The sequence below is a fragment of the Neoarius graeffei genome, chromosome 24 (genome assembly GCF_027579695.1).
Source record: "Neoarius graeffei isolate fNeoGra1 chromosome 24, fNeoGra1.pri, whole genome shotgun sequence".
Classification (NCBI taxonomy): domain Eukaryota; kingdom Metazoa; phylum Chordata; class Actinopteri; order Siluriformes; family Ariidae; genus Neoarius; species Neoarius graeffei.
The window spans coordinates 59752915-59779128 of record NC_083592.1 but is presented as its reverse complement, the minus strand read 5'-3'; the positions used below and the strand labels follow the sequence as shown (position 1 = coordinate 59779128).

General features: G+C 48.7%; 1 protein-coding gene across 2 annotated transcripts in view; it reads right to left on the bottom strand.

The window, feature by feature from the left end:
• The window catches only part of aacs (acetoacetyl-CoA synthetase), a 47631-nt gene that overhangs the window by 16644 nt on the left and 4773 nt on the right, over positions 1 to 26214 (bottom strand). For both annotated transcript variants that reach the window (XM_060907573.1, XM_060907574.1), the window contains exons 4-8: positions 25015 to 25128; positions 5504 to 5601; positions 1142 to 1256; positions 952 to 1033; positions 669 to 819 (exon numbers count right to left, since the gene is read on the bottom strand). In XM_060907573.1, coding sequence (XP_060763556.1) covers positions 669 to 819; positions 952 to 1033; positions 1142 to 1256; positions 5504 to 5601; positions 25015 to 25128 — 560 coding nt within the window. The remainder of the gene's footprint in view (positions 1 to 668; positions 820 to 951; positions 1034 to 1141; positions 1257 to 5503; positions 5602 to 25014; positions 25129 to 26214) is intronic.

Genomic DNA, 26214 nt, shown 5'->3' with positions numbered 1-26214 from the left:
TAAACCTGTCTGACTATATAACTACACATCTGTCTCCCTGCACACCCTCCTGTCTCTCCGTACACACACACACACACACACACACACACACACACACACACACACACACACACAACTGTATTTACCGGCCTGCTCATGATTCCAGCCTGCTACTGTTTACACACGCAATCATTAATTACTCACACAGTGTAATCACCCTGTGTGTGTGTGTGCAGGTGTGTGTGTCTGTTTATACATATAGGGCACTAATTATCCATCTGGTGTGACACATTAGACCGAAACACTACTAACACCAAAAGGAAAGCTGTGAAAAATTACACACACGCTCACACACACACACACACACACGACTCATACACTCTAGACAGATGCACAGTCAGATGAACGGAGAAAACAAAATTGCGCACACACACAGAGATAAATATATAGACAAACCCCAAACATATACAATATAAAAACTAAAAATTATTATTATTATTTATTATTATTATTATCATTATTTATTATTATTATTATTATTATTAGTGAAGGTGTACTGATGTAATGATGTGACACGCAGAGGTGTAGAGTGATTACTGTGCTCACAGTGCCACCCTGTGGTCAACACTGGAACTGCAGCACATCTCAGCTTCTCACCCTAATCACCACACACACACACACACACACACCCCTGCAGAGTGCACCATGCACTTGGGCGCCCCTGTGGTGCCGGAGGAGTACATGATGAACAGAGGATGAGAAAATGGAAGCTGCTCAAACTCCAACTGAGGATCCTGATCTCCCTCCATTCCCATGGCCAGAAACTCCTCCAGGAACACACTGAGAGTGAGACAGGGGGGGTGGGACAGCACTTTTATGAAAAAAGAGGATTTAGGTTTTATAGATCTGTTCAGTACAGAGTATCATCATCATCATCTAGAAAGTTCTGCTTCATCCCCCCCACACACACACCTATTAGGAATCTTGGACAGGTCTATCTCCCCTTTGGAACGAACATAAGGAATGACAACAACCTTCTTTAGATCAGGAAGACCTGAGAGTGAGACAGATAGAGAGAGTGAGACACCTGAATGAGTGTATAAATCTAAACATATCAAATCTAAATATGCAAGACTGTGTGTGTGTGTGTGTGTGTGCGTGCCTTTAACGACTCTCTGCAGCTTGTCCATGTGGTCGTGTTGTTTGCCGTTATACACCACTGCAGCTACAGAGAAGATCAACTTCGGCTGGATCTGAGAGAACCTGTCTAACACTCCCTGACACACAGAAAAACAGACAGATATATAAGAAAATATCCAATGTTTCCTCATACAGTTGCTGTTTAAATTTCTAGCCACCAGGGGGCAGCAGTGCAGCTGTGTTTATTACTGTTACTAACAAACCTGTTCACTCTATACAGAGAGAGAGAGAGAGAGAGAGAGAGCGACCATAGCTGACAGGTCACATGTGTGCATGCATGCACGTACAGTGTGTGTGTGTGTGTGTGGTGGTGAGCTGAGCATCTGTAAGGTGTCCATACAGCTGGACCCGTGGGCCAGGTCCCGCCTCTGAAGTATTTTATATGAAGACACTTTTTAACCCATTTCTTGCATTAATGCTGCTATTTTCCGTCTGTCTGATAGATGGCGCCAACACTCAGTTCTGTGCTGAATTATGTTTGGCTCCACATGCCTCTGCATCAACAAACGTTTTCTCTGATGAGCTCCAATAAAAACATCAGCACAGAACTCAACACCATCAGTGACCCCAGACTTCACAGATCCTGCAAAGATGAGCAGAGAAAGGGAAAGCACTATCCGCCCTCTTCCACATACATGAGCTCACAGACGCCTGTGATTGGCTACTGTCACAGTGATTGACAGGGGAGAGACAGTCAGCTCCTCTCACAGAGAGCACAAGCAAGTCCGCTCCATCAACTCCTGGTCCCAGGAAACTGTGTCATCATTGGGATTTGAACTCATGATCTCCTGGTAGGCATCATTTGCACAGGGTTCTGACCAAAAGCAATTCAAAGAATTTTGCTAATGCAAATGATATGGCCTCCAATCATCCAATTAATTTAAATAGTGACGCCACCAGACAGGAAGTGAGCTCATATCCCAGCAACACTTCTGTATCTACACCAAACTAGGTGGACCAACTCAAGACCCCACATAAAGAGAGTCCAGAAAAATTTGCCCCATTTTACCAGTCAGGGGCACTACAAGAAGAAAAAACAATTTGCTATTCCTGTTCAGACCTTTGGTTAAAAATCATGATTACTTGAAGTCCTGCTTTTTGTGATTCTGATGTCAGAACATGTCGCCATTTCCTGTTCTGAGAGTGCACTCAGTGGTAAAGCCACCAAATAGGAAGTGAGCTCAAATCTTGGCTAAGGTTTGGTCAACTGACATGAAACATGATTTGACTGAATGCAACCAAGGCCTGGACAAAATGACATTTACATGGTAACTGTGCCCTGCTGGGTTGCTTGGCCCCGCCCTCGCTGCTTGCTGCTATATTTTCTGTTATAATCTTGAAACATTAAAATCATTGAAATCAACAATGATTGCCATTTTAATTCTTTCCCATTTACAGGAAGACAGAGGTCAGAGATCAGGGGTCATTCAGCCATAAATGACGCTACAGACCCACGTTTTAAATCAGGAACCTGTACTGCAGTCTGCGGTGTGTGTACGTACTACAGTCTGCGGTGTGTGTACGTACTACAGTCTGCGGTGTGTGTGTGTGTGTGTACTACAGTCTGCGGTGTGTGTGTGTGTACTACAGCCTGCGGTGTGTGTGTGTGTACTACAGCCTGCGGTGTGTGTACGTACTACAGCCTGCGGTGTGTGTACTAACTACAGTCTGCGGTGTGTGTACTAACTACAGTCTGCGGTGTGTGTGTGTACACTACAGTCTGCGGTGTGTGTGTATGTACTACAGTCTGCGGTGTGTGTGTGTGTGTGTACTACAGTCTGCGGTGTGTGTGAGTACTACAGTCTGCGGTGTGTGTGAGTACTACAGCCTGCGGTGTGTGTGTGTACTACAGTCTGCGGTGTGTGTGTGCGTACTACAGTCTGCGGTGTGTGTGCGTACTACAGTCTGCGGTGTGTGTGCGTACTACAGTCTGCGGTGTGTGTACGTACTACAGTCTGCGGTGTGTGTACGTACTACAGTCTGCGGTGTGTGTACATACTACAGTCTGCGGTGTGTGTACGTACTACAGTCTGCGGTGTGTGTACTAACTACAGTCTGCGGTGTGTGTGTGTGTGTGTGTGTGTGTGTGTACTACAGTCTGCGGTGTGTGTGTGTGTGTACTACAGTCTGCGGTTTGTGTGTGTGTGTGTGTGTGTGTGTGTGTGCACTACAGTCTGCGGTGTGTGTGTGTACTACAGTCTGCGGTGTGTGTGTGTACTACAGTCTGCGGTGTGTGTGTGTGTACTACAGTCTGCGGTGTGTGTGTGTACTACAGTCTGCGGTTTGTGTGTGTGTGTGTGTGTACTACAGTCTGCGGTGTGTGTGTGTACTACAGTCTGCGGTGTGTGTGTGTACTACAGTCTGCGGTGTGTGTGTGTACTACAGTCTGCGGTGTGTGTGTGTGTACTACAGTCTGCGGTTTGTGTGTGTGTGTGTGTGTGTGTGTGTGTGTGCACTACAGTCTGCGGTGTGTGTGTGTACTACAGTCTGCGGTGTGTGTGTGTACTACAGTCTGCGGTGTGTGTGTGTACTACAGTCTGCGGTGTGTGTGTGTGCACTACAGTCTGCGGTGTGTGTGTGTACTACAGTCTGCGGTGTGTGTGTGTGTACTACAGTCTGCGGTGTGTGTGTGTGTACTACAGTCTGCGGTGTGTGTACTAACTACAGTCTGCGGTGTGTGCACTAACTACAGTCTGCGGTGTGTGTGTACTACAGTCTGCGGTGTGTGTGTGTACTACAGTCTGCGGTGTGTGTGTGTACTACAGTCTGCGGTGTGTGTGTGTACTACAGTCTGCGGTGTGTGTGTGTACTACAGTCTGCGGTGTGTGTGTGTACTACAGTCTGCGGTGTGTGTGTGTGTACTACAGTCTGCGGTGTGTGTGTGTACTACAGTCTGCGGTGTGTGTGTGTACTACAGTCTGCGGTGTGTGTGTGTACTACAGTCTGCGGTGTGTGTGTGTGTGTACTACAGTCTGCGGTGTGTGTGTGTACTACAGTCTGCGGTGTGTGTGTGTGTACTACAGTCTGCGGTGTGTGTGTGTGTGTGTGTGTGCACTACAGTCTGCGGTGTGTGTGTGTGTGCACTACAGTCTGCGGTGTGTGTGTGTACTACAGTCTGCGGTGTGTGTGTGTACTACAGTCTGCGGTGTGTGTACTACAGTCTGCGGTGTGTGTGTGTGTACTACAGTCTGCGGTGTGTGTGTGTGTGCACTACAGTCTGCGGTGTGTGTGTGTGTGTGCACTACAGTCTGCGGTGTGTGTGTGTGTGTGTGCACTACAGTCTGCGGTGTGTGTGTGTGTGCACTACAGTCTGCGGTGTGTGTGTGTGTGCTACAGTCTGCGGTGTGTGTGTGTGTGTGTGTGCTACAGTCTGCGGTGTGTGTGTGTGTGTGTGCACTACAGTCTGCGGTGTGTGTGTGTGTGTGCACTACAGTCTGCGGTGTGTGTGTGTGTGTGTGCACTACAGTCTGCGGTGTGTGTGTGTGTGTGTGCACTACAGTCTGCGGTGTGTGTGTGTGTGCACTACAGTCTGCGGTGTGTGTGTGTGTGCTACAGTCTGCGGTGTGTGTGTGTGTGTGTGTGCTACAGTCTGCGGTGTGTGTGTGCTACAGTCTGCGGTGTGTGTGTGTGTGTGTGTGCTACAGTCTGCGGTGTGTGTGTGTGTGTGTACTACAGTCTGCGGTGTGTGTGTGCTACAGTCTGTGGTGTGTGTGTGTGTGTGTGTGTGTGTGTGTGTGTGTGTGTGTGTGTGTGTGTGTGTGTGTACTACAGTCTGCGGTGTGTGTGTGTGTGTGTGCTACAGTCTGCGGTGTGTGTGTGTGTGTGTGTGTGTGTGTGTGTGTGTGTGTGTGCTACAGTCTGCGGTGTGTGTGTGTGTGTGTACTACAGTCTGCGGTGTGTGTGTGCTACAGTCTGTGGTGTGTGTGTGTGTGTGTGTGTGTGTGTGTGTGTGTGTGTGTGTGTGTGTGTGTGTGTGTGTACTACAGTCTGCGGTGTGTGTGTGCTACAGTCTGTGGTGTGTGTGTGTGTGTGTGTGTGTGTGTGTGTGTGTGTGCTACAGTCTGCGGTGTGTGTGTGTGTGTGTGTACTACAGTCTGCGGTGTGTGTGTGCTACAGTCTGTGGTGTGTGTGTGTGTGTGTGTGTGTGTACTACAGTCTGCGGTGTGTGTGTGTGTGTACTACAGTCTGCGGTGTGTGTGTGTACTACAGTCTGCGGTGTGTGTGTGTGTACTACAGTCTGCGGTGTGTGTGTGTGTGTGTGTGTGTGTGTGTGTGTGTGTGTACTACAGTCTGTGGTGTGATACACCAAAGTGTGAATTCTTACGTTAACCCCGAAGTCCGGAGACGTGGAACTCCAAATCGCCCCGATACTCGCTGCAGCCAACATCACCTCGACCGCATGAACACAATTAGGCAGATAACCTGAGACAGACAGACAGGACAGGCAGACAGGAGTGGTGAGAGAGACACAGACAGACAGGGACAGAGAGAGAAAGAGAGAGATATTTAAATGTTCCATCATTTGTCAGCGTGCTATTCTTGGGAAGCACTTACCTTAATTACACACACACGACAGAAGTCAAATACTGGAGGTTAACAGAAGTAGTAGGATTTTGTCAGGGCAGAGATCCGTGTGTGTGTGTGTGTGTGTGTGTATAGTTTAACATATTTTAGCTGTGAAACAAGAAAGACAGGATTCATGCACTGCTTGTGTGTGTGTGTGTGTGTGTGTGTGTGTGTGTGTGTGTGTGTGTGTGTGTACACAACTATGAGCTATGCGTGAGTGAGTCACTGCTGGACTCCACTCAGTTACTTCCCGCAGGACAGAGAAGAAGGCAAATACACACACACCAATGAGCTTTACTCCATCACAGAGGGTGTACTGTGGATTAGTCAGTGTTATTGGAGGTCGTCTCACACCACACACTCCATTTCAGTCCTTACTTATGCATAAGTATTCACCCCCCTGAACCTTTCCACCCTGTAGTGTTCAAGTGTGGAACTGAAATAGCCTTAACTAAGATCTGAGAGAGAGAGAGAGAGAGAGAGACTTTGACTTTTAAAAACATCTTTAATTATTTCAATGTTCCATTTGTGTTCTTATCTCCTGAAAGTCAAGCTTAATAAAAAATATAGAAGAAAAAGTGCATTTGTAAACATTCATTACTACAACTCATCAAATCCATTACACAGGACCTTTCTTTATAAAAAGAAATGTCATGCACACACAAACACCATATCTAATAAAAAATAAAAAATTTAATTTAAAAAAATTAAAAAAGTTAAAAATTAAGAGCCAGTGAACCATCCCCCTTCCAGTGAACATAAAACCTGTCTAATACCCCACAAATCTATAAAAGTGTCCAGGTTGTTGGTCAGTTTGTAAAAAGCATGTTCTACTCTGAGACGAGCTATAACTAACCCTTTCAAGCTCTGCACCACATCAGTCCAACCTCGGCCCTGTATCTGGTTTTTCTGGTCTTCCATATTACCAATTTTGCACTAAAGTTTCTTGCTGGTTACAAAAGGGACATCCCTCCACAGTGCTTGGATCCAGGTGAGCCTTGTGTCTGTTTGTAGCTATTGCTCCATGGATGATCCTCCACTGGAGGTCAGCCATCCATTTTTCAACAGGCGGCTTGTATAAAATCCACCAGCAGCCTTTAGGGGTGCAATCTGAAGTAAAAACCTGAGTCCACCTCAACTCCCTGACTTCAGCCAGAGGGTAGAAGTTCAGTATTTTCACGCAGCTGTGCTAGAGCTGCTTCTTACCGCAAGAGCTGAAGTTGCCCAGCGCTGGTGTTTTCAGGGACAGAAGCAGCCTGCTCTCCTCTCACCACTCCTCAACAGCAGGCTTGACGCTTAGTGCGGGAAAGATATAGGCCTGAGCCTCATGCCATTGGTCAATTAGCATACGGTTTTGGATGTATACCCTCAGCGGTATAGTCAGGGACTCCCAGACCTCCTCCACTATCTTCCTCAGCACCCTGGAGGACCTGATGTTAGTGACTTTGCCAAGGCTTTCCGGAGATGTTGTTATAAGATGACCAAGTTTAACAACACCAGCCTCAACAAACTTGGCTTTTAATGATGTGGAGAAAAAAGCATAGTAGATGTGAAGAAGTCATTGTGGAACAGTGGCTCCTCAAAGATCCACGTTCCAGGTCTGGGGTCAGTGGTCCTTGTGAACTTGAACATCCTCCATGCTTCAAGCACTGAGTTGTAGAAAGGTGTTATTCCAGTCAGGTCAACTTCAGAGAAGCTTCAGAGAAACAGCTGTTTATCCAGTCCCAGCCAGCCAGCCTTCCTCAAAAGCAGCTGAGCAGAGGTCAGCCAGCAATAGCCAGAACCATATAGTAGCCTCCGTGCTGTCTGCAGTCTAAAAGCAGCGATTCTTTAGAGGATGTCCATGAGACTTTGTCCTCCCTCTGCTACAGGGAGGTAGAGAACTGGTGCCTTCAGCCAATGTTGACCCGACCAGAAGAAGTTCACCAAGAGCCGCTGTAAGTCCTTCACAAGGCCTGGTGGTGGCACTAAGACGATCAGTCTATGCCAAAGAGAAGAGGCGACCAGGTTATTAGCTATTAGAAAACTTCCCCTGTAGGACAGCTGGGAAAGCAACCATGCCCATTTAGACAACCTGGCATCCACTTTCTCCAACACTCCCTCCCAGTTCTGATTTTGGAAGTCCTCACACCCTAGGTACACTCCTAGAACTTTGATGCCTCTTTTCCCCCCACCTTAGGTTCCCAGGAAGATCAGGGATGTCTCTTACGCCCCACTGACCTATCAAGCAGGCTTCACATTTATCCCAGTTTACTTTGGCGGAGGAAGCTTTTTCATACACTGCAAGGTTTTCTTTAAGTTCCTGGGTATCTCTCTGATCTTGGATAAAAACGTTGACATCATCTGCATAAGCTGATACGGCTACAGAGCGGCTCTGAGCCAGCTCTGGGAGACATAAACCCTGTAACCTGCTCCTCAGCCCACACAGGAGAGGTTCAAATAGCAATGCTGTAGAGCTGGCCTGAGATGGGGCAGCCCTGTCTGATCCCTCTCCGAACTGGCACGGGGCTCAACCCTCCCCCCACCTTCACTAAACAGCAAGCCTGATTGTAGAGCAGTTTTACCCAGGATAAAAAACTCCCCCCAATTCCAAAAGCCTGCAGCGTGGAGAAAAGAAACCCATGATCTACACGATCAAAAACCTTTTCCTGGTCAATGGATATAATACCAACATTAACATTAGATAATTTACAGACATCAAAAACATCTTGCATTAAAAATAAATTATCAAACATTGATCTGTCCGGGGACGGCACGGTGGTGTAGTGGTTAGCGCTGTCGCCTCATAGCAAGAAGGTCCTGGGTTCGAGCCCCGTGGCCGGCGAGGGCCTTTCTGTGTGGAGTTTGCATGTTCTCCCTGTGTCCGCGTGGGTTTCCTCCGGGTGCTCCGGTTTCCCCCACAGTCCAAAGACATGCAGGTTAGGTTAACTGGTGACTCTAAATTGAGCGTAGGTGTGAATGTGAGTGTGAATGGTTGTCTGTGTCTATGTGTCAGCCCTGTGATGACCTGGCGACTTGTCCAGGGTGAACCCCGCCTTTCGCCCGTAGTCAGCTGGGATAGGCTCCAGCTTGCCTGCGACCCTGTAGAACAGGATAAAGCGGCTACAGATAATGAGATGATCTGTCCGGGATACAATATGATTGATCTGCACCAATTAAAAACTCAATTTTTTTAATCTGTTTGATAAAACCTTTGAAAGGATTTTATAGTCTGAGCATAAAAGCGCTACAGGTCTCCAGTTCTTTAGCAGGGCCAGGACTCCCTTCTTAGGCAGTAGTGAGAGAACTGCTCGCCTACAGGAAACTGGAAAGCTTCCTTTTTTAAAACACTCTTTTAAAAATGTCTAAAAGGTCCCATCCCAGTATTGTCCAGAAGTGTTTAAAAAAAGTCTGAAAGAAGACCATCTAGTCCTGGAGCCCTGCCTGGTGCCATCTGAGACACCACAGCAGTCAGTTCATCCAAGGTGATATCTGTGTTCAGTTGGTCTTGGTCCTCTGAGCTCAGTTGAGGAAGCCCCTGCAGAAGCTCTGCAGCAGAATTCATATCGCAGCTGTCTGCTCGGAACAGTTCTGTATAAAAGTCCACTGCAAGCTTTCAGTATCTGGTGTGACCCCCTTGTGCAGCAATAACTGCAACTACAGTGGGGCAAAAAAGTATTTAGTCAGTCACCAATTGTGCAAGTTCTCCCACTTAAAAAGATGAGAGAGGCCTGTAATTTTCACCATAGGTACACTTCAACTATGAGAGACAGAATGAGAAAAAAAATCCAGAAAATCACATTGTCTGATTTTTAAAGAATTTATTTGCAAATTATGGTGGAAAATAAGTATTTGGTCAATAACAAAAGTTCATCTCAATACTTTGTTATATACCCTTTGTTGGCAATGACAGAGGTCAAACGTTTTCTGTAAGTCTTCACAAGGTTTTCACACACTGTTGCTGGTATTTTGGCCCATTCCTCCATGCAGATCTCCTCTAGAGCAGTGATGTTTTGGGGCTGTCGCTGGACAACACGGACTTTCAACTCCCTCCAAAGATTTTCTATGGGGTTGAGATCTGGAGACTGGCTAGGCCACTCCAGGACCTTGAAATGCTTCTTACGAAGCCACTCCTTCGTTGCCCGGGCGGTGTGTTTGGGATCATTGTCATGCTGAAAGACCCAGCCACGTTTCATCTTCAATGCCCTTGCTGATGGAAGGAGGTTTTCACTCAAAATCTCACGATACATGGCCCCATTCATTCTTTCCTTTACACGGATCAGTCGTCCTGGTCCCTTTGCAGAAAAACAGCCCCAAAGCATGATGTTTCCACCCCCATGCTTCACAGTAGGTATGGTGTTCTTTGGATGCAACTCAGCATTCTTTCTCCTCCAAACACGACAAGTTGAGTTTTTACCAAAAAGTTCTATTTTGGTTTCATCTGACCATATGACATTCTCCCAATCCTCTTCTGGATCATCCAAATGCTCTCTAGCAAACTTCAGACGGGCCTGGACATGTACTGGCTTAAGCAGGGGGACACGTCTGGCACTGCAGGATTTGAGTCCCTGGCGGCGTAGTGTGTTACTGATGGTAGCCTTTGTTACTTTGGTCCCAGCTCTCTGCAGGTCATTCACTAGGTCCCCCCGTGTGGTTCTGGGATTTTTGCTCACCGTTCTTGTGATCATTTTGACCCCACGGGGTGAGATCTTGCGTGGAGCCCCAGATCGAGGGAGATTATCAGTGGTCTTGTATGTCTTCCATTTTCTAATAATTGCTCCCACAGTTGATTTCTTCACACCAAGCTGCTTACCTATTGCAGATTCAGTCTTCCCAGCCTGGTGCAGGTCTACAATTTTGTTTCTGGTGTCCTTTGACAGCTCTTTGGTCTTGGCCATAGTGGAGTTTGGAGTGTGACTGTTTGAGGTTGTGGACAGGTGTCTTTTATACTGATAACGAGTTCAAACAGGTGCCATTAATACAGGTAACAAGTGGAGGACAGAGGAGCCTCTTAAAGAAGTTGTTACAGGTCTGTGAAAGCCAGAAATCTTGCTTGTTTGTAGGTGACCAAATACTTATTTTACCGAGGAATTTACCAATTAATTCATTAAAAATCCTACAATGTGATTTCCTGGATTCTTTCCCCCCATTCTGTCTCTCATAGTTGAAGTGTACCTATGATGAAAATTACAGGCCTCTCTCATCTTTTTAAGTGGGAGAACTTGCACAATTGGTGACTGACTAAATACTTTTTTGCCCCACTGTAAACGTTTGCGGTAACTGTTGATCAGTCCTGCACACCGGCTTGGAGGAATTTTAGCCCATTCCTCCGTACAGAACAGCTTCAACTCTGGGATGTTGGTGGGTTTCCTCACATGAACTGCTCGCTTCAGGTCTTTCCACAACATTTCCATTGGATTAAGGTCAGGACTTTGACTTGGCCATTCCAAAACATTAACTTTATTCTTCTTTAACCATTCTTTGGTAGAACGACTTGTGTGCTTAGGGTCGTTGTCTTACTGCATGACCCACCTTCTCTTGAGATTCAGTTCATGGACAGATGTCTTGACATTTTCCTTTAGAATTCGCTGGTATAATTCAGAATTCATTGTTCCATCAATGATGGCAAGCCGTCCTGGCCCAGATGCAGCAAAAGAGACCCAAACCATGATACTACCACCAGCATGTTTCACAGATGGGATAAGGTTCTTATGCTGGAATGCAGTGTTTTCCTTTCTCCAAACATAACGCTTCTCATTTAAACCAAAAGGTTCTATTTTGGTCTCATCCGTCCACAAAACATTTTTCCAATAGCCTTCTGGCTTCTCCATGTGATCTTTAGCAAACTGGAGACGAGCAGCAATGTTCTTTTTGGAGAGCAGTGGCTTTCTCCTTGCAACCCTGCCATGTACACCATTATTGTTCAGTCTTCTCCTGATGGTGGACTCAGGAACATTAACATTAGCCAATGTGAGAGAGGCCTTCAGTTGCTTAGAAGTTACCCTGGGGTCCTTTGTGACCTCGCCGACTATTACACGCCTTGCTCTTGGAGTGATCTTTGTTGGTCGACCACTCCTGGGGAGGGTAACAATGGTCTTGAATTTCCTCCATTTGTACACAATCTGTCTGACTGTGGATTGGTGGAGTCCAAACTCTTTAGAGATGGTTTTGTAACCTTTTCCCACCTGATAAGCATCAACAACATTTTTTCTGAGGTCCTCAGAAATCTCCTTTGTTCGTGCCATGATACACTTCCATAAACATGTGTTGTGAAGATCAGACTTTGATAGATCCCTGTTCTTTAAATAAAACAGGGTGCCCACTCACACCTGATTGTCGTCCCATTGACTGAAAACACCTGACTCTAATTTCACCTTCAAATTAACTGCTAATCCTAGAGGTTCACATACTTTTGCCAGTCACAGAGATATGTAATATTGGATCATTTTCTTCAATAAATAAATGACCAAGTATAGTATTTTTTGTCTCATTTGTTTAACTGGGTTCTCTTTTACCCTGTCCACACTAGGGATTTTGTACCGATACGATACTACTTTCGTACCGCAACACCTGTCCACACTAGCAACTATACCGGTACTGTAGCGGTATAACTGTATCGGTACGAAACCCACAAATGTATGGGTTTCGTATCGGTACAGTATCGGTACTGTAGCGCTTCACTGTAGTGTGGACAGATGAAGCGGTTCTGTATTGATACAAATATAATGCGCATGCGCAATGAACCATTCCTACTTCTTCCAGGTTATTCATACAATACAATACACACGCGCTTTCCAGCTGTAAATAAAACGTCAAAATGGCTCAAAATGACCGTGGAGCTACATGGAGCAAAGACGAAGTTATGTGTTTGTTGGAGCTTTGGGGAGACGAGCGATGCCAGGAACAGTTGGAACAGGAAATTCGTTTTCTTTGTTTCTTTCTCAACTGCCTCGCGCGTTTTATACGATTCGGCTGAATAAATGACCACCAGAAATACAGACTGTACACTGACAACAAAAAGCACACACACGTTGTTTCATCCGCCATATTCTCGGAAGGAAGTTACTCGGTAACCACGGAAACATTTCGCGCACGCACATTTCAACTACCGTGAAAGAAAACCGCAAACATTTCTCGCTAGTGTGGACAGACGCACTAAACTGTACCGCTATACTTTGTATCGATACAGTTATACCACTATCGTACCGGTATAAGTGTGAACACAGCTTTAATCTACTTTTAGGACTTGTGTGAAAATCTGATGTTTTAGGTCATATTTATGCAGAAATATAGAAAATTCTAAAGGGTTCACAAACTTTCAAGCACCACTGTAGCTCTGCCCTGCAGGAGAGAGCCGAGTTCCTGTCTTTTAAAGTTCTGTTCATCATTTTTTTTGCTGACCAGTCTGTGAAATGGAGAGATTTTCCAAGTCCCTTATTTCTTTTTCCAGTTTCTGGACAGCTCTTTTGATTTTTGTTGTGGAATGAGCTGAGTACTGCTGACAGAAAACGCTAATTCGAGCCTTTCCTACCTCCCACCACTTTGTAAGTGAAGGAAAGATGTTTTTCTCTGATCTCCAATATGTCCAAAATAGTTTAAAATTTTCACAATAATTAAAATTGTGTAATAATTTAACATTAAAATGCCAAAAGGACTTTGGTTTTCCAGTGGGAGATTTAAAAAAAGCTCCATTAAAACTAAATGATAATCTGTAAAAGCAACAGGAGAGATTTGACAGTCAATAACTCTTGAGGTAAAAGTAGCAGAAATATAAAATCTGTCCGGTCTTGCGGCACCGACTCTGCCATCAGATACCTTAACCCAAGTGTACTGTTGGACTGAAGGGTGCTTCATCCTCCACACATTGACCGCATCAGCTTTCTTTAAAACATTCAATAAAATGGAGGAGGACTGAAGGTGCAGCTCTTCTCCAGTTCTGTCTAAAGTAAAATCTGTGCAACAGTTCCAGTCTCCCCCCATTAAAACACACTCCCCTGGATCACTGCTGTTTAATTTCCCCTTTAATAAGTTAAACACCCCGTCATGCTCAGAGCCTTGGTTTGGTGCATAAACATTCATAAAACTAAAGGTAAAATCCTGGATTTCAGCCTTCACCATGAGAACTCTGCCTTTCACCAACTCTCTGCTTGACATGATGTTTATATCTAAAAAAGGAGAAAATAAAATAGCGACCCCTGCACTAAAATTCATCCCGTGGCTAAGAACATACTGCCCCCCCACCACCACAGACCCCAATCCACTTCATTTAAATCATCACTGTGTGTTTCCTGTAGTAAAATAACATCTAATCTTTTTTGCCTGATGACTTCAGTTAATAAAGCTCTTTTCTGTGCATCTCTTCCCCATTTATATTTAAAGAAGCTACTCTTAAACCTTGCATGTTGGAAAATGAGAGACAGAGCAGTAAAGAGACAGACAGATAGAACTAGAACAGATGAAACACCTGGTGTTGTGCAGCCATTGAACACTTATTTTATGCACTTCATTTTCTTAACCATTCTACTTTTAGATTCTTTTAAACCTTTCCTCAGACCAGTGACATGTTTCTTTAGACAATAAGGCTTCTTCCCATCAAATAAGTCCGTGCATCTAAATAATCTAAAGCACTTTGAACAGCACTTTAAAGTGTCGTAACTGATTTAATAAAAACTTTTCAACATCCGGAAAATAATCTTTAACATTCACTTTTTTACCAAAAGTCTCGTCCAAAAATCTATTAAAATTTCCTTGAGCGTGTACATTTTTTCGCTTTGAGAAAAACTCCCTGTTCCAGAGGTGCTCTCAGAGTCAGAGTTATACTCCATATCAGTCACACTGTTACCATGACAACCATCCGATTTCATCAGCTGGGTCAATCCATGTGAAATCACCAGAGGCCTCACCACTAACCATCTCAGATTTGCTTCATACTTTCTGGAAATATTGTCAGTGTGCCCAATAAATAGTGTACAAAATTTTAGGCTTGTACCTTCATTAGTTTCTGAGATATAGGGGCTTTAAAAAAGGGGCGTGGCCCCAATTTTACTGTTGAAACGCGTGCGACAGAAAACGGATCTAAATTCCATAAGTCATTGCTTTTAAACTATTCATGCAAGATAGATGAAATTTTCAAGGATTGTTCTTCAATGCCAGACACCTTTAAATACTAAAATAGAAAGTTCACAGTTCAATATTTGCCAAGTTATGGCTTGTTGAAAATCATAAAACAAGTGCTTTGGAGCAACTTTGACGCCCCATATCTCCACATTAAAGCGCACCAGATCTTTCAAATTTCTTATTTATTACTCATGTTATGGTACTCTTTAGGCAACTAGGGAAGTGTTCAAAAGAAATCAAACTTTCTGATTTATTAGGCTTTAAAAAGTAAAAAATACATTTTGCGCTGATAATTCAAATGCATATTACAAATGTATGACAAGGTCTACCATAAAAACAATTATACCACTGGAAAGAGCTTGTTTTAATTAGTAAATGCACAAAATATGAAGCTGGTACCCTAAACCAAACTATAAATATTAAGGTATCAAGTACGGCAGAAAGTATGAAGCAAATCTGAGATGGTCAGTGGCGAACATTTTTCTAAATCTGGTGATTTGGGGCGGAATTACCCAGCTCCTCTGCCTCACTGTCGGGTCTAACGTTCAGTAACTCAGTCAAACACTCTGCATCCTGCTGAGATCTCCCCATACCGACCTCCTCCTGCTCCGTCCTGCTCTGTTCAGCCTCTGTCAACTCTGCTGAGACGCTGCGACCGGCGTCCGAGCTCCAGGCGCGGAGCTTCCAGACTCAACTCGAGCAGGCGGAGCAGATTCAGATGACGTTAGCCAACCACTGTTCATCTTCCCGCTGTTAGTCACAAAATCCACACCACTGCCCCCCTCCCCACCATCAGTCACAACATCCACACCACTGCCCCCCTCCCCACCATCAGTCACAAAATCCACACCACTGCCCCCCTCCCCACCATCAGTCACAACATTCACACCACTGCCCCCCTCCCCACCATCAGTCACAACATCCACACCACTTGCACCCTCCCCACTGTCAGTCACAACATCCACACCGCTGCCCCCCTCCCCACCATCAGTCACAAAATCCACACCACTGCCCCCCTCCCCACCATCAGTCACAACATCCACACCACTGCCCCCCTCCCCACCATCAGTCACAACATCCACACCACTGCCCCCCTCCCCACCATCAGTCACAAAATCCACACCACTGCCCCCCTCCCCACCATCAGTCACAACATCCACACCACTGCCCCCCTCCCCACCATCAGTCACAACATCCACACCACTTGCACCCTCCCCACTGTCAGTCACAACATCCACACCGCTGCCCCCCCTCCCCACTGTCAGTCACAACATCCACACCGCTGCCCCCCTCCCCACCATCAGTCACAAAATCCACACCACTGCCCCCCTCCCCACCATCAGTCACAACATCCACACCACTTGCACCCTCCCCACTGTCAGTCACAACATCCACACCGCTGCCCCCCCTCCCCACTGTCAGTCACAACATCCACACCACTTGCCCCCTCCCCACTGTCAGTCACAACATCCACACCGCTGCCCCCCCCACTGTCAGTCACAACATCCACACCACTGCCCCGCTCCCCACCATCAGTCACAACATCCACACCACTTGCACCCTCCCCACTGTCAGTCACAACATCCACACCGCTGCCCCCCTCCCCACCATCAGTCACAAAATCCACACCACTGCCCCCCTCCCCACCATCAGTCACAACATCCACACCACTGCCCCCCTCCCCACCATCAGTCACAACATCCACACCACTTGCACCCTCCCCACTGTCAGTCACAACATCCACACCGCTGCCCCCCCTCCCCACTGTCAGTCACAACATCCACACCACTTGCCCCCTCCCCACTGTCAGTCACAACATCCACACCGCTGCCCCCCCCACTGTCAGTCACAACATCCGCACCACTTGCCCCCTCCCCACCGTCAGTCACAACATCCACACCGCTGCCCCCCTCCCCACCATCAGTCACAAAATCCAAACCACTGCCCCCCTCCCCACCATCAGTCACAACATCCACACCTCTGCCCCCCTCCCCACCATCAGTCACAACATCCACACCACTGCCCCCCTCCCCACCATCAGTCACAAAATCCACACCACTGCCCCCCTCCCCACCATCAGTCACAACATCCACACCACTGCCCCCCTCCCCACCATCAGTCACAACATCCACACCACTTGCACCCTCCCCACTGTCAGTCACAACATCCACACCGCTGCCCCCCCTCCCCACTGTCAGTCACAACATCCACACCACTTGCCCCCTCCCCACTGTCAGTCACAACATCCACACCGCTGCCCCCCCCACTGTCAGTCACAACATCCGCACCACTTGCCCCCTCCCCACCGTCAGTCACAACATCCACACCACTGCCCCCCTCCCCACCATCAGTCACAACATCCACACCACTGCCCCCCTCCCCACCATCAGTCACAACATCCACACCACTTGCCCCCTCTCCACTGTCAGACACAACATCCACACCGCTGCCCCCTCTCCCCACTGTCAGTCACAACATCCACACCAACATGCCCCCTCTCCACCGTCAGTCACAACATCTACACCGTTGCCCCCACTCAACCGTCAGTCACAACATCCACACCACTGCCCCCCCTCCCCACAATCAGTCACAACATCCACACCACTGCCCCCCCTCCCCACTGTCAGTCACAACATCCACACCACTGCCCCCCCTCCCCACTGTCAGTCACAACATCCACACCACTGCCCCCCTCCCCACTGTCAGTCACAACATCCACACCACTGCCCCCCTCCCAACCGTCAGTCACAACATCCACACCGTTGCCCCCTCCACACCGTCACTCACAACATCCACACCGTTGCCCCCTCCTCACCGTCAGTCACAACATCCACACCGTTGCCCCCTCCTCACCGTCAGTCACAACATCCACACCGTTGCCCCCTCCTCACCGTCAGTCACAACATCCGCACCACTTGCCCCCTCCCCACCGTCAGTCACAACATCCACACCACTGCCCCCCTCCCCACTGTCAGTCACAACATCCACACCACTGCCCCCCTCCCAACCGTCAGTCACAACATCCACACCACTGCCCCCCTCCCCACTGTCAGTCACAACATCCACACCACTGCCCACCTCCCCAGCGTCAGTCACAACATCCACACCACTGCCCCCCTCCCCACTGTCAGTCACAACAACCACACCACTGCCCCCCTCCCCACTGTCAGTCACAACATCCACACCACTGCCCCCCTCCCCACTGTCAGTCACAACATCCACACCACTGCCCACCTCCCCACCGTCAGTCACAACATCCACACCACTGCCCCCCCTCCCCACAGTCACAACATCCACACTGCTGCCCCCTCTCCACCATCAGTCAACATCCACACCACTTGCCCCCTCCCCACCGTCAGTCACAACATCCACACCACTGCCCCCCTCCCCACCGTCAGTCACAACATCCACACCACTGCCCCCCCTCCCCACAGTCACAACATCCACACCGCTGCCCCCTCTTCACCATCAGTCAACATCCACACCACTTGCCCCCTCCCCACCGTCAGTCACAACATCCACACCACTGCCCCCCTCCCCACCGTCAGTCACAACATCCACACCACTGCCCCCCTCCCCACCGTCAGTCACAACATCCACACCACTGCCCCCCCTCCCCACAGTCACAACATCCACACCGCTGCCCCCTCTTCACCATCAGTCAACATCCACACCACTTGCCCCCTCCCCACTGTCAGTCACAACATCCACACCACTTGCCCCCTCCCAACCGTCAGTCACAACATCCACACCACTGCCCCCCCTCCCCACTGTCAGTCACAACATCCACACCACTGCCCCCCTCCCCACTGTCAGTCACAACATCCACACCACTGCCCCCCTCCCAACCGTCAGTCACAACATCCACACCGTTGCCCCCTCCCCACCGTCACTCACAACATCCACACCGTTGCCCCCTCCTCACCGTCAGTCACAACATCCACACCGTTGCCCCCTCCCCACCGTCACTCACAACATCCACACCGTTGCCCCCTCCTCACCGTCAGTCACAACATCCGCACCACTTGCCCCCTCCCCACCGTCAGTCACAACATCCGCACCACTGCCCCCCTCCCCACTGTCAGTCACAACATCCACACCACTGCCCCCCTCCCAACCGTCAGTCACAACATCCACACCACTGCCCCCCTCCCCACTGTCAGTCACAACATCCACACCACTGCCCACCTCCCCACCGTCAGTCACAACATCCACACCACTGCCCCCCTCCCCACTGTCAGTCACAACAACCACACCACTGCCCCCCTCCCCACTGTCAGTCACAACATCCACACCACTGCCCCCCTCCCCACAATCAGTCACAACATCCACACCACTGCCCACCTCCCCACCGTCAGTCACAACATCCACACCACTGCCCCCCCCACTGTCAGTCACAACATCCACACCACTGCCCCCCTCCCCACTGTCAGTCACAACATCCACACCACTGCCCCCCTCCCAACAGTCAGTCACAACATCCACACCACTGCCCACCTCCCAACCGTCAGTCACAACATCCACACCACTGCCCCCCTCCCCACTGTCAGTCACAACATCCACACCACTGCCCACCTCCCCACTGTCAGTCACAACATCCACACCACTGCCCCCCTCCCAACCGTCAGTCACAACATCCACACCACTGCTCCCCTCCCCACCATCAGTCACAACATCCACACCACTTGCACCCTCCCCACTGTCACTCACAACATCCACACCACTGCCCCCCTCCCCACCGTCAGTCACAACATCCACACCGCTGCCCTCCTCCACCGTCAGTCACAACATCCACACCACTTGCCCCCTCCCTACCGTCAGTCACAACATCCACTCCACTTGCCCCCTCCCCACTGTCAGTCACAACATCCACACCGCTGCCCCCCTCCCCACCGTCAGTCACAACAATCACACCACTGCCCCCCTCCACCTTCAGTCACAACATCCAAACCACTGCCCCGCCACTGTCAGTCACAACATCCACACCACTTGCCCCCTCCCCACTGTCAGTCACAACATCCACACCGCTGCCCCCCCCTCCCCAACGTCAGTCACAACATCCACACCACTTGCCCCCTCTCCACTGTCAGTCACAACATCCACACCACTGCCCCACCTCCCCACTGTCAGTCACAACATCCACACCGCTGCCCCCTCTCCACCATCAGTCAACATCCACACCACTTGCCCCCTCCCCACTGTCAGTCACAACATCCACACCACTGCCCCCCTCCCCACCGTCAGTCACAACATCCACACCACTGCCCCCCTCCCCACCGTCAGTCACAACATCCACACCACTGCCCCCCCTCCCCACCGTCAGTCACAACATCCACACCACTGCCCCCCCTCCCCACCGTCAGTCACAACATCCACACCACTGCCCCCCCTCCCCACCGTCAGTCACAACATCCACACAACTGGCCCCCCCGTCAGTCACAACATCCACACCGCTGCCCCCCTCCCCACCGTCAGTCACAACATCCACACCACTGCCCCCCTCCCCACCGTCAGTCACAACATCCACACCACTGCCCCCCCTCCCCATTGTCAGTCACAACATCCGCACCACTGCCCCCTTCCCCACTGTCAGTCACAACATCCACACCACTGCCCCCCCTCCCCACCGTCAGTCACAACATCCACACCACTGCCCCCCTCCCCACCGTCAGTCACAACATCCACACCACTGCCCCCCCTCCCCATTGTCAGTCACAACATCCGCACCACTGCCCCCCCTCCCAACCGTCAGTCACAACATCCACACCACTGCCCCCCTCCCCACCGTCAGTCACAACATCCACACCACTGCCCCCCTCCCCACCGTCAGTCACAACATCCACACCACTGCCCCCCCTCCCCATTGTCAGTCACAACATCCGCACCACTGCCCCCCCTCCCAACCGTCAGTCACAACATCCACACCACTGCCCCCCTCCCCACCGTCAGTCACAACATCCACACCACTGCCCCCCTCCCCACCGTCAGTCACAACATCCACACCACTGCCCCCCCTCCCCATTGTCAGTCACAACATCCACACCACTGCCCCCCTCCCCACCGTCAGTCACAACATCCACACCACTGCCCCCCTCCCCACCGTCAGTCACAACATCCACACCACTGCCCCCCTCCCCACCGTCAGTCACAACATCCACACCACTGGCCCCCCCGTCAGTCACAACATCCACACCGCTGCCCCCCCCACTGTCAGTCACAACATCCACACCACTGCCCCCCCTCCCCATTGTCAGTCACAACATCCGCACCACTTGCCCCCTCCCCACCGTCAGTCACAACATCCACACCGCTGCCGTCCTCCCCACCGTCAGTCACAACATCCACACCGCTGCCCCCCTCCCCACTGTCAGTCACAACATCCACACCACTGGCCCCCCCGTCAGTCACAACATCCACACCGCTGCCCCCCCCACTGTCAGTCACAACATCCACACCACTGCCCCCCTCCCCACCATCAGTCACAACATCCACACCGCTGCCCCCCTCCCCACCGTCAGTCACAACATCCACACCGCTGCCCCCCTCCCCACCATCAGTCACAACATCCACACCGCTTCCCCCCCTCCCCACCATCAGTCACAACATCCACACCGCTGCCCCCCCCACTTTCAGTCACAACATCCACACCACTGCCCCCCCTCCCCACCATCAGTCACAACATCCACACCGCTGCCCCCCCTCCCCACCATCAGTCACAACATCCACACCGCTGCCCCCCCTCCCCACCATCAGTCACAACATCCACACCGCTGCCCCCCCTCCCCACCATCAGTCACAACATCCACACCACTGCCCCCCTCCCCACCGTCAGTCTCCGCAGTCGTGCTGCTCTCAGTCCCGTTCCTTCCCCTGTCCTCACTGACAGTCCCAGTGGCAGCACTTGGCTCTACTACACGCTGTCTGGGAGGACAGGTGACCCACATTCCCACATTCAAAACATTTCATGCTCCCTGACCTCGCATAAACCATGTAAAACCCTTCCTCGTGTTTAACACGGAAGGAAACTCCCAGTGTTTGAGTCGGGGAGTCCAGAAACATGAACGCTTGTTTCCGTAGAGACTGAACATGCTTCAATTTATCGTTCCTACAGTCCAAACTCACCGTCCGGAATCCGCTCGCAAACTTCCCGAAGCGCTTCAGTTCTCGCTCCAGTGCTTTGTTGGGAATAAACGGAGGGACTCCGGACACGGTGACCCGGACAGAGGGCACTGCCAGCGGGGAAACTTGTATAAACTCATTGTTAATGTATATATTACTCTGTATGAACTGATTAACAAGCTCCTGATGTTTCATAAACACCACCACTGCTTTATTCATGCAGGAAGCACACACGATGTTTCCAGGACCTACTTGTGCCCCAACCACGAGCAACACCTGCTCTACCAGAACCATAGGTTGTGGTACCACCCTTACTCCATGCTTCAAGGACAGGGGCGGAGTCCCAGAGGACACTATCCCCACCAAACAGCCAACAAACAAACAAACAAACACACACACACACACACACACACACACACACACCACTAAACCACACTACCAACAACTACAAAATACTCTAAAATTAAATATCACAAGAAAAAAACGAGAAAAAAAAGTTGAGAAAAGAAAGTCGTAAGCTCTCAGCCAACACTCACCACACCCTCCACCAGCAATCTCCCAGCTTACAGTGCAGAGAGAGGGAGGAGGGAGAGAGAGGAAGAGAGCGAGAGAGAAGGAGAGAGGGGGAGAAAGAGAGAAAAGAGAGGGAGAGAGAGAAGGAGAGAGAGAGAGAGAAGAGAGGGATAAAGAGAGGAGAGAGAGAAGGGGTGAGGGAGAGAGAGAGGGACAGGGAGAGAGAGGGACGAGAGAGCAGAGAGAGGGGGAGAGAGAAAGAGAGAAGAGAGGGAGAGAGAGCAATAAAAGAGAGGGAGAGAGAGAGAGAAAAAGTGCTCTCTTTCTTTCAGTTCTGTTAAAATCAAAGTTATAAAGTTTCAGGAACATCACGTCCAACGTTCACAAATTTTTGTGAATACAATTTTTTTTATTACTAGTATAATAACAGACTTATGAACTGAATCTCTCTCTCATCTGTGTGTGTGTGTGTGTGTGTGTGTGTGTGTGTGTGTGTGTGTGTAAATGAGAGCTTTGTGTCCGACCCAGAGTCAACATGAGGGTGAACGCTTCGCCCGCTCCACAGCGCTACAGCATGAGAATAATAAAAGTATGGAATATAATAATCTGTTCATCCATTTATTCAAACTCGTGTTCATGTACACTATATGACTAAAAGTATGTGCACCCTTGATCATCACACTCGTACATATGTCCCTGTTGAACGTCTCCTTCCAGATTTATTCCTCTTTCCTGTAATAATGAGCTCCGCTGTTCTCAGAAGGCTCCCCACTAGATTTCAGGGCGTGGCTGTGTGTGTGTGTGGGGGGGGGTGTTCATTCAGCTAGAGGAGCGTTAGTGAGATCAGAGCCTGATGTTGTGTGAGGAGGTCTGGGGTGCAGTCGGTGTTCAGTGGGGTTGAGTTCAGTCAGGGCTCTGTGCAGGACACTCGAGTTCTTCACGTCTTCATGGAGCTCGCTGTGTGTACAGGAGCATTGTCACGCTGGAACAGGTTTGGACTCTGAGTTCCACTGAAGGGAAACTGTAATGTTACAGCAAACAGAGACGTTCTGTACAACTGTGGGGTTTAAACTCTGTGGGAACAGTTTGGGGAAGAAACACACACGGGTGTGATGGTGAGGGGGCACATACTTTTGACCATATGGTGTATAAACCATCATATTCTGAACAAACTGCACTGTTCTAGATAAACTACATCATGTTCCTGGAATTTCTCCCGCCACTGTTTCGTACAGATTCCTGAGACCCCCCCCCCCCTCCTTTTAATTTATTCCTCCTTTCTCAGGGTTTCTTTTCTCTTTTTCTCCTTCATTTCTGATCGAGAACTCAACACCACCAGAAACACACAATAAACTCTCCTGGATTTCCACCTGTTTTTCCCTCACAGTGAATTTGTGGTAGCTTCATGATGACATCAACCTGTTACTCATCTTCAGGATATGATGAGCGGTGTCAGGGCTGTGAAATAGAAATGACAAAATCCGAGGAAACAATTTTAGCAGGGGGTCGGGGGGGGGCAATGCCCCAGGAGCCGGGGGCCGCAGGGCCCCAGAAGCTGAACAGATTTTGTGTATATTGATAGATTTGAAGCATCTCCTGAAAGCAAATATTTTCTCAACCATGCCATTTAATTTGAACTGTTATTATTATGTTGAAATAATACAATATGAACTGATTTACCTTTTAACTGATAAGGGTTCACTTGAAGAATGAAAATATATCAATAACATACCTCATACTGTAAATTCACTTATATTCTTGTGTAGATTCGTATCAATTCATTGGGTACCATAATGTCTTTTCCAGGGGGGAAATTCCAGACTGACTATTAAATAATAGTCACTAATGTTCTTGTTTTTGAACTGATTCAATACCAAAATGTCTTTGTTCATGTTAGACAGATTCTAGTCAAAAACTATATACAACTATTTACAAATCAATATTTATATTTATTTCCTTTTCTTTGTTAGCAGTTTCTTCAGCTTAGAAAGCCTCCTCTTTTCTTTCTGATTTTCTATATGGGTTTTCCTTGCTCTTTTGGTCTCTCTTTCAAGCACCTCTTTAGCTTTGCTTTTGGATGGTAGCTTTGCTGCACTGAGGATAACTCCTTGTTCTTTTTGTTTTTCTTGTTTCTTCTTTGCTTTTTCTGCCTTTTCCCTGTTGTAAGCTTTATATGCTCCCTCTGAATAATGTCCCTCCGTGACACGGACATACCGCGAAATTCTCCTTTTCAATACCGTTGATATCGAAAGCGTGTTTAAAGAGCGCAATGGTAAAACGAAAAGAACACAAGATTCGCGCCGTGGTTTGTAAGCATGACGCAAATGCCGTAAACTGGTCTGTCATTGTCACAAAAGAAACCTCCCCCCCCACAATTTTTATTGCAAAATTGGATAATTTACTAAAATGATATTTTTGGCGGCCAAATTTGCAGAATTCCGCAGATCCGTGGGTTTTTCACAGCCCTGCGGGGTGTGTGTGTGTGTATGTGCGTGTGTGTGTGTGTGTGTATGTGCGTGTGTGTGTATGTGTGTGTCTTACCTACAACTCTGTCTCCTGCTTTAATGCCCATCTTCCTCATTGAGGCAGCAAAGCGAGCAACTTCACGCCTCAGTTCTCCAAACGTCACCTTCATGATTTCTTCTCTTCCTTCAGCTACAAACACACACACCGCAACACCACGTTAATAAACACACACACACCGCAACACCACGTTAATAAACACACACACACCGAAACACCACGTTAATAAACACACACACACACCGCAACACCACGTTAACACACACACACACCGCAACACCACGTTAACACACACACACACCAAAACACCACGTTAATAAACACACACACACACACACACACACACACCGCAACACCACGTTAATAACACACACACACACACACACACACACACACACACACACAGCAACACCACGTTAATAACACACACACACACACACACACAGCAACACCACGTTAATAACACACACACACAAACACACACACACACACACAGCAACACCACGTTAATAACACACACACACACACAGCAACACCACGTTAATAACACACACACACACACAGCAACACCACGTTAATAACACACACACACACACAGCAACACCACGTTAATAACACACACACACACACAGCAACACCACGTTAATAACACACACACACACACACAGCAACACCACGTTAATAACACACACACACACACACACACAGCAACACCACGTTAATAACACACACACACACACACACACACACAGCAACACCACGTTAATAACACACACACACACACACAAACACCACGTTAACACACACACACACACACCGCAACACCACGTTAATAAACACACACACACACACAGCAACACCACGTTAATAAACACACACACACACACACACACACACACACACACCACGTTAATAAACACACACACACAGCAACACCACGTTAATAACACACACACACACACACACACACAGCAACACCACGTTAATAAACACACACACACACACAGCAACACCACGTTAATAAACACACACACACACAAACACCACGTTAATAACACACACACACACAAACACCACGTTAATAACACACACACACACACAGCAACACCACGTTAATAACACACACACACACACAGCAACACCACGTTAATAACACACACACACACACAGCAACACCACGTTAATAACACACACACACACACAGCAACACCACGTTAA